Consider the following 9,070-nt stretch of genomic DNA (forward strand, 5'->3'; position numbering starts at 1 on the left):
AGGGCGAAGGCGAAGTTAATCAACACAATTCTTGAGCTCACTTTGCAGCACCGCCTGCGTATGTCTCGACCTTCATGATTATAGCAGTTCCATTGATTCGTTTCACTTCAGCAAGGTCTTAATTCTTGGAAATGCAGTACAATGGCGATGATGTTCGGAGTGGGGTGTCTTGTGGTGAATGCAGGTTTCTCGAGATGGTCCGCTGGAGTGGTTCAAGGGTGTGGCAATGTACCAAATGGTTGTATCATCACGCAATGTGTAACTTTTCACGGGGAAAGATGAACCATAACAATAATTCTTTGTGTACTCTCCGGCAGAGTCGTGTAATCAGTTACATGTGCAGAATACCGCCGAGGTCTCTATCCGATAGTATGCGTGGAGCAGCCCATTGAAAGTAATTGCATATGCGAGTCTTGAGGGGATTGCTTAGGATTCATGTTCCATACAGAGCAGCCGGGATTTGTATCCATAGCTCACTTGGATCACATCGGAGACCATACTATGTAAAACCGACCTTATGAACGTTGTAAGGGTGCAGTTAGCACATGTCACACCTTCGGAATTGTTTTCAACTGAGCCAACGGGTCACCGTACAGTTTCAGTGGAATATATGCGATGTTCACAATGTTTTGACTTTTGTAGGCTGGCAGGTAGTCTCCCCTAGCCAGAGCATATGCCGCGCTGGTGGGTAGTGCGCGATCTGGACAACGGAACTACCGGCGGTGCACGAGGAAAAGATACAGTTACAGGACATTTGCCGAACTACCGTCCGCCGTGTGCCAAGTCAGAATATTTAACGTGCCAACACCTCTGTCGAAACATTTGCATCACTTTGAAGTATTATGCAATGTCGCCTGGCCCACGTACTAGCTAACGTTTACCGCCTCGTTTGCCTTTGGCTCCTTTTCTGTTGGCTTCCCGAGCGAGAGCCACACCACCTTTGCCCTTGCTTACGCTCCGTATTGCCTTCCGTACGTTGAGAACTTCATCGCCTGTACCTTTCCCCTTTCTCGCTCTCTTTGCATCACTATCCAACTTCGACAGTACTGCAAGTGATGTCTGCTTTTCTTGCTCCACAGATGTTTCTGCAGCATCAAACTACGGACAGTGAGTCACATGCGGCGATGAGCTGATTTCAACTTACCTTGCGCTTGACGCCTCTCAGTTTCTTCTCTCCGTCAAGCTTCTTGTCGAATTTGCCCATGCTTGCCGTACTTATTCGAGTAGTAGCCAGAGTCTTCTCGATATCCCTTTTACGTTCCTCCCGCTCACCAGCAGCGGTGTGTGAACGAGCAACATTTTGGAGTCGGTGTCGTTCGTTTTTTGCGACTCTCGATGTGCGTGCATCACGGGCGACTTTGACAGGATCATGATCCACGGCTGAAGGGATGATGAATTGAGCTTTGTTCTCGATAAAAAAAAAATAACACGGACGAGCATCAGCCTTGACTTCGTGAATCCACTGCTCCTCCTTCTCCTTATTTTTACCATCCTTGCCCCAGCGGTTGACCCACTCCTGTCGCTCTTCATCCCATACCTTCTTTTCACGCACACGCTTCTGGATACCCTTTGCAGCAGCGAAGCGTTCCCATTTCGTCGGCGGTTTGGGCTTCGGCAGGGGTTTGGCGCGAGGAAGCTGTGTCGTCGGTGTAGGAAGTTGGGCAAGTGGACCGTCTGGTGAGGGCTGGGTGGGCAAGCCATAGAGTGCTGCGATCAATGCTTGGATGCCGTCTCGAGCAGTCGATTGTAGGTATTCTTCAAGATTTGATCTGAATGAAAAATGTTGAATATAGTTGTATTTAATGATACAGATAATTTGTCGTACATGTAGCTATCCTCGTCAATTGGGGTGAGGTCTGTCACGGTTAGGAAGCCTATGTCTACGTCGAGAGGTGTCTCTTTCTCGACTGTGACAGATTGACTATTGAATTCGGTGAGTGGTGGTTTTCTAAAAGAAGAGGACCGTACTATTTTGCAGCATGCGATGCTAGGATATTCGATACGTCCATCGCGGGGCGAAATTCGAGAACGTTAGGCGTGGATACAGTAGGAAAATATTGATCAGTGTGATGCGCTTGTTTGGCAAGACCTTTAGATTTCAATAAAGCCAAACATTGCATCACATCCTGAAGCCTTTCCGCTGTGCCATTTACGTTCATGACACCTCGAGTCCCTTTGCACATCTTGCAAAGTTCAACACTACTTAACTTCGTGTCGTCACAAGGCAGGTCATGAAGACTGAAAGCGAAGCTCCGAAGACACCAACACCCACGCAAACTCACGCGCAGACTTCGTACACTGCACAATGGGGTACCACACGTATGTAGCATTGTCCAAATGTCCCTGTAGTGATTAATATTGAACCTCTATCACTCAGACATACCAATTGATCCTGCGCTTCAGCAACAATCCCAACACGCCACGTCAAGCTCTCTCTTTGTTCATATCCATTCGGATGCTCAATATATCCATCTTATCCAGGACAACTCCATATTCCTACCAATATACTCACCACTATCCTCAAGCTGCGTATTCGCATTATTCATATGTCCCACAACAAGCCCAAGCCCAAGTACAGAGACAGCAGACCTCAACAACTCCTGTAACAGGAGCAACTACTCAGGCCGCAAATGCCAATAGTGGGATGGATACCGCCGACGTTGCAACCTTGAACGATGCTCTTGGAAGCGCGGGTGTTGATCTCCGGGTGCGTTAGCACTGGCATTATACTGGAATTCGGAAGTGACTATTCCGTAGGCGGAGGAGGAAAGCTTGCAGAGGTCCCATGACTCGCATCAGTCATATCGAACCTTTGAAGACAGATCACGTAAACAACCAGCTACTCCTTCCTTTGACACACGATTTCTTGGCGCCACTATGCGTACCATTGGCACGGAACACAAGGTGACAAAAATCCCGGAAGACTCAGTGAATTATTTGGCAATCGCTCTCCGTGCCCGTCTACAAGACCTCGTTACTGCGATGATTGCTGCAACCTACCACCGTACGGATACCCAGTTCGACCGCCCGGCATGTCTGTACGATAATGGCACCCCGATGTGGAGCATAGTCGTACAAAGTGACGTCGCTAAAGCAACTAGTTGCGTTGGAGAAGATTGAGCGAGAGGAAGAGATGAAAGTTCGGAAGAGAGCGCAAAGAACGCGCTGACCTGGCCGCTGCACACGCCGCTAACCTATCTGCGCAGGCTTCAGGTGGCAATGCCATGGCCGTTGACGGAGATGAGGAGGGAGGTGCGAAGAAAAAGAAGAAGAAAGAGGGGCCTGGTGTAACGGCGAGGAATATGTCTGAAGATGTGCGGAAAAAGATGTCGAACGCTGTCGCAAGTCAGGCTGCTGGACTTGGTGGGAAGTATGCATGGATGAATGCTGCAAATTCCTCTGCGACAAGTGGTAAACCGAAGCCTGCGGCATCTTCTGCTGCTGCAACAAGTCCAGCTACCACCACGACCCCTGCGACTACCACAGCTCCTGCAGCATCAACGACTGCAACAACATCCTGGGCGCGACCGTATGTAGGAAAGAAAGGCAGTCCGACATCACCGCTGACGGGAGAGGATGACGATCGGATGCCAGTCACAATGCGTGATGCGATGTTCGCCATAGAGAAGGAAAGAGGTCATGGAGGAGGTCGCGGATCCGCCCGCGGATGGTCGTAGCTGGTTGTGCTTTCTAATGTTGTTGTTTCGATCGATATCGTCTGCATGGCTAGTCGTTTGTTTTCTCTGTTTCGTACCTACACTTTACTTCTAAATAACCTGCCGCTGGCGAAAGTTTGAACTGAGACACTGAATGCAAATTAGCAGGGCCCGCTACAGATTATCAAACTATAGTACATATACCACAAACACCTAAGTAAGTACCACCCTCTACTTGTACTTGCATGTTACAGCTTCATCCCACATGATATAGTGACACTGGGAAAGGATTGATGGACGTTCTAATATAGAGACTGGCTGTGTGATTAACCGCTGTGAGGCGAACGTATTTGATGAATAGAAGCAATGCACAGCTGCCACTACCCTGCATATTCCAGAAGGGACGCCAGTGGGTGAGATAGTATGAAAATGAACCGTTACCCAGATAATCAGATTCGTCCGTGTCAGGTGAATTGAAGTTCTTTCTCCGCCTTTCTCCGCTCTCTTCTTGCTGCTAAGACTACTGGGTGATGGGATCGTACAACGCGAAAATGGAACTTGGATACCGGTATACTTGTGGCTGGTCCATTTGAAAGTGGTGATTGGCTGGGCGCAGTTCGATTCTCGACAGACTCGAAGAAGTTTGCAATCAGGTCGTGGCTTGAAGTGTGCCCGGGTGTCCAAACACAGAAAATGGATGTGAGAGGAAGGAATTTCAGAATATGAAGGAACGTTTGTCTTCCTTCGATTGGTCTGGCTAGGGGAGACTGGAGATTCAGTGGATCCGGAATGCGCCAGCTGTTGAAATATTGCACTCGGACACCAGCCACGACGATCTGCGACTTTAACGCATCGACGACGCTGGAGCTCCCTTTGCAGGGCACACCAAGGTTATCACTGGTCTAGCACTTTCACATGACAGCGCTCTCCTCGCCAGTGCTTCTGGAGACGACACCATCAAGCTCTGGGCCGTCGAGTCCCATCAGCTCATATGCAATACTTCATCCGACTGCCTTGCCACTAGCATCGGGCCTGCGCCGGAAGCACAACCCACCCTCTCCTTGAAAGTACGTGTTCATCAGCGTTCGCCGTTTACACATCTTCTAGGACTAACATTCTCTCGAAGACCAAACCAGCCCGTAAGCATTTACATGAAGAATGCTGTCTATTTCATCCATTGTGCCGATTCATATGAGTTATTGCAGTCTGACGTAACCCAATGATATTGCCTGCCACATATTATACTTGTCCGGAACGACCGACCCGCGATCCTTTCGATGTAGGTCGTTTGTCTCGGTTCCTTCACGGTTGACTCGGCTGCAGTTCTCTGCTACGTCGGCCTTACCACCCAACTCGGCGCATGCTACACCTCAGTTTGATGATATCAGTCATAAAATAGCAATGCATGACTGAGTGTGTGTCCAGTTCGAAATAAACTCTCCGCTCCACCTTTCGAATGGAGTCACTCAGTTTCTACGGCAATACCTTTCTTTCCTCGTACCAAGACACAGCCACCGCTCGTTATAGTCGCAGCCGGACGGAAAGTCACTGTGACGTGCATCTTCTTGACTCTTGTTGCCTTTTTGCTGATCAGCCTGTCATGTCGTAGGACACCGATACATCTGAAATTGATTCGCTTCCAGACGTGCATTGGTGCAAGGCGTTCCTCTGCGACTATTCGTGCTGGTCTCATGGCAGACTGAGGATGCCTCCGCGGTGGCCCTTGGAGCGCGTTGACATACCCCGCCAGGATAACACGATGAACAGCGGCCATGGTGGGCTCGCAATCGCAATCAGTTCAACGTGCACTCATTACGTTCGTTGTACTTATTCCCTGCAATTGATGATTTTACACTTCTGTACCGATGCATACTGATTCTGTCTGCAGGGTGGCTTCGCTGACATTCACCAGATAGATATCGCCGCTCTTGGATACGATTTCCCATGAACGTGCTAAAGAGAAAGTTCTACGTTCATCACTTTGGAAATACGAGCATCCAAGTTAGAAGTACGCATATCTGGGTACAGCTTCACCTTACATGATGATTCTACGAACTCACAGGTGGGAAATGGAAAGGTCTGATGGAAGGTTTTCATAAATTTCACCATGGCTGTGCCGATAAACAAGGAGGCAGCTAACACTGCCATGCAGCTGCCCTCACATTCAAGAGTTAATCGCTCTTCTTCCTCGAGCCAGTCCCTTGGTAACATCTCAACTTCCAGTGCGGATGAACTGACGTCCGCTCCAGCAGGCAAAGTGTTCATCTTCCAAATCGCTGTCAACGTCAGGCCTACACTAAGACAGCTCACTGCTACTATTCCTTCGAAACCTCCACATAATACCGAGCCGCCTCTGGCTATTTGCCAATTTCGCTGTCAATGGCACATGCCACGGCTTCCACATTCATGCAGCCCGCCTCTGGGGCACACGATATGATTCTGGAATCCGGTAATGACCCTGGAAGGTCATGAAAAGTATATTCGATCCATATCCTTCTTTTCGAACGGCCGGCGAATGATTAGCGGATCTTGGGACAAGACTGCTTGTCGATGGGACCTGCGGACGGGTAAGGAGATTGAAGAAGCACGGGATGTTTGTGAGCAGGGAGTATGGGCGGTAGCGGTATCCAGGGATGGGCGACGCGTTGTCACCTGGGGGTGGAGGTCTCAACCGCGGCGAGCTCAAAGGCCTCGAGGTTGAGACGGGGATCGTGAAAAGATTCGAGGGCCACTCGCGAGGGATCAGCTGCGTAGATATATCTCCGGACAGCAAGCTGGTGGTGAGCGGGTCATGGGATCGTACATCGCGGATATGGAACTTGGGTACTGGCGAACTCGTGGCTGGTCCATTTGAGAGCATTGATTGGGTGGGCGCAGTTCGGTTTTCGTCAGACTCGAAGAAGCTCGCAGTGAAGTCAGAGGCGGGGAAGTGCCTTGAGGTGTGGGATGTCCACACAGAGACTTTGGACGTTAGGATTGGGGAATTTGGTGACATTCCCTTCACATTTGCTCCCGTATTCTGGACAAACAAAAACAAAACCATCATAGCCGCGTTCACCTTCACGTACGACGACGCCACGACGATATACGAGTTCGACGCTTTGACGCTGGAGATCGTCGGAGCTCCGTTTGAGGGGCACAGCAAGATTATTCGCAGTCTAGCCCTTTCATCCGATGGTGTTCTCCTCGCCAGCGCTGCAGAAGACAACACCATCAAGCTGTGGGCCTTCGAGCCCCGCCAGCTCCTCGCTTCTTTCCACGTTGGGACTCCTAGCTCCATCATCCTCTCACCCAACTCACGTCAATTAGCTTACGCGACAGGTCGTAAGATCTATATATGCAACACTCCACTCGACATCCTGATCAGCACCAGGTGTGTGCCTGAAGCACAGGGCAGTGTACGCATACGCCGCATATGTGTATCATCCGTGCGCTGAAATTCCCTTACAGGCCAATGCAGATAAAAATACAAACATCGGTCGCCTACTGAATGTTCGCATTTTCATGATCTTACTCATTTACACAACTCATCCATCGCCATCATTGCAGTTTCATGCAACCCGTCGCCCTGCTACAGTGCGCCGTCACCCAGCGTCATCGCCGGCCATATCTTTCATGCATAGGCCGCACAGACCTCCGCCTACAATAAACCCACAGCAACCCGGTTTACTGCGCCACCTCCGCGAAGTTCTTCGCTTCTCTTCTCGCACCGTCACCATTCCTCCCGCTCAGAACGACCAGCTCCATGATCGGCTAGATGTACGTCTCTTTATCTCGGATCCTTCATAGTTAGCTCAACGATCTCACCGCAGTTCCCTGCTACGTCGCCCATATCCCACAAATGCTCTCTCTCAGGGCTGGCCACAACTGACTTTGATAATGTTAGTCTTTACTTTTAATCCGCTCGCATGTATGACTGACTGCGTATCCAGTCTGAAACAACTTCTCTGCCTAGCCAGATTTTGCGCCGCTCGAATAGAGTCACGCTGTCCCTGCGGCAGCACCTCGCCTTCCCTAGGTCAAGGCGCAGCCAAGAGCCACCGGTCGTTGAAGTCGCGGCCGGACGCAAGTTCCCTGTAATGTGGATCCCCTTTCCTCTCCTTCCGTATTTTCTGATTGGTGCCCTACAGCGACTTGTTGCTGCCAATCTACCGGAATACATAAAAGTCGATGACACCCGACATCCGTCTAGCCAACAGATGCAGATTGCTGTGTCGCAGGACATGAAGGAAAACTCCTCATCGTCCGAGTCATCTGACATTGATTCGCTCCCAGACGTGCATTGGTGCAAGGCGTTCTTCTGCTACTACTCGTGCTGGTCTCACGGTAGACTGAGGATGCCTCCGCGATGGCGCTTAAAGAATGTGGATTCGCCCCATCAGGATGGTATGACGAGTAGTGGTCGCGATGGGGCTCGCGGTTAGAGCCAGTAGTCTAATGTGCACTCGTGTTTGTTGAATGTGATGAATCTGTAAGTTACGTAGCCACGGAAGGTTTAGAGTTTAGCCTTTGAATTGATAACCTGCTACTTAGCGACATCGATATCGATATTAAAATCTTATCTGAACTTTCAGTGTGAACGAACAGTGGCCCCCCGGTATATGACTACCCTTGGCAATTCAAGTGAATTCTGAGGAAATGTGTTGATTCAGAAGTCCATAAGATGCGTCCAATATATTAAGTTACTGAAAGTGATGTTGTTTGGGTTATTTGTAGCTGTGTGGTAACAGCTTCTGGATTAAACAAGACCAAATAACTCTTTGGAATTGAACAAGGCAGGCCGCAGAACGTCCTGACCTTCAAGTTACCCTGACTTGCTCGGTTTCATAATGCCTGGAGAACCATCGCGGTCGACCCTTATAGATGTGTAAGTTGCTGTGCTTTGTTTCACAATGCCATCTCTCCATGACCATTGCTTCTGTGCAGAACCAACCAGCAGCTACATTCCTTACTCTCTGGCAGGCTCGACGGCTCGTCCCCAGATCAACTGTGCGATATTATATCCGCGCGTTCCTCGCAACTTCGAAACGTTGATAGTCCATATGGAAAGCCCACACCGAAGTCACGAGGAGCAGTCGAGGCCGGCTCGGTCACGCTCGCGGATGGCGTCGTGCTGCAAGTCGACGAAGTGGAGAGGGAGTTCACGCTTGCAATCAGTGCTCGGTTCGAGATTGACGAAATTCAAGCTTTTGTCCTCCTTCGATCGTTCATGTATAATGAAGGGCTCTCAGGCAATGGAGGATCGACTGACAAAGGTGTTGTGGACGAGCTCATTGCAGCAATCACGCCATTCTACTACTCCGAACGTCTCTTCGTTTTACGCGTGCTCATTCCACTGTTTCGTGCCCACGAGAACACTGGCGACTCAATACATGATGTTGCCATGAAGTGTCTTCCAAAAATCCTTCAAGACG

The 9,070-nt window shown here is 49.8% G+C and overlaps 5 protein-coding genes across 5 annotated transcripts; 4 read left to right on the forward strand and 1 right to left on the reverse strand.

Moving 5' to 3' along the window:
- Window positions 1–578: 578 nt before the first annotated feature.
- EDB91DRAFT_1212382 (ribosome biogenesis regulatory protein-domain-containing protein) lies at window positions 579–2,058 on the reverse strand. Its single transcript, XM_041320762.1, has 5 exons — window positions 1,969–2,058; window positions 1,826–1,921; window positions 1,435–1,769; window positions 1,145–1,380; window positions 579–1,098 (listed from the first exon to the last, which is right to left on the reverse strand). The coding sequence occupies exons 1-5, from the start codon at window positions 2,007–2,009 to the stop codon at window positions 871–873; spliced, it is 936 nt and encodes a 311-aa protein (XP_041168227.1). The 5' UTR covers window positions 2,010–2,058; the 3' UTR covers window positions 579–870.
- A 47-nt stretch (window positions 2,059–2,105) lies between these two features.
- EDB91DRAFT_1332099 (transcription initiation factor TFIID component TAF4 family-domain-containing protein) lies at window positions 2,106–3,819 on the forward strand. The gene is made up of 5 exons (XM_041325391.1): window positions 2,106–2,319; window positions 2,378–2,423; window positions 2,482–2,707; window positions 2,758–3,079; window positions 3,151–3,819. The coding sequence occupies exons 1-5, from the start codon at window positions 2,232–2,234 to the stop codon at window positions 3,675–3,677; spliced, it is 1,209 nt and encodes a 402-aa protein (XP_041168228.1). The 5' UTR covers window positions 2,106–2,231; the 3' UTR covers window positions 3,678–3,819.
- A 700-nt stretch (window positions 3,820–4,519) lies between these two features.
- Window positions 4,520–7,093, forward strand: EDB91DRAFT_1067748 (WD40-repeat-containing domain protein; the record flags this gene model as incomplete). The annotated part of the gene is made up of 5 exons (XM_041314842.1): window positions 4,520–4,627; window positions 5,407–5,452; window positions 6,122–6,249; window positions 6,383–6,604; window positions 6,749–7,093. Coding segments are annotated over 5 exons (849 nt in total), but the record flags the coding sequence as incomplete, so codon positions are not given.
- Window positions 7,094–7,132: 39 nt separating this feature from the next.
- On the forward strand, window positions 7,133–8,327 carry EDB91DRAFT_1190763 (uncharacterized protein). Its single transcript, XM_041320532.1, has 2 exons — window positions 7,133–7,527; window positions 7,578–8,327. Coding segments are annotated over exons 1-2 (504 nt in total). The 5' UTR covers window positions 7,133–7,526; the 3' UTR covers window positions 8,081–8,327.
- Window positions 8,328–8,583: 256 nt separating this feature from the next.
- On the forward strand, window positions 8,584–8,883 carry EDB91DRAFT_1035652 (uncharacterized protein; the record flags this gene model as incomplete). The annotated part of the gene is made up of 1 exon (XM_041312802.1): window positions 8,584–8,883. A coding segment is annotated over one exon (300 nt), but the record flags the coding sequence as incomplete, so codon positions are not given.
- Between the last annotated feature and the right edge of the window lie 187 nt (window positions 8,884–9,070).

This window comes from Suillus paluster (genome assembly GCF_016628075.1).
Source record: "Suillus paluster strain FC165 chromosome Unknown EDB91scaffold_797, whole genome shotgun sequence".
NCBI lineage: Eukaryota > Fungi > Basidiomycota > Agaricomycetes > Boletales > Suillaceae > Suillus > Suillus paluster.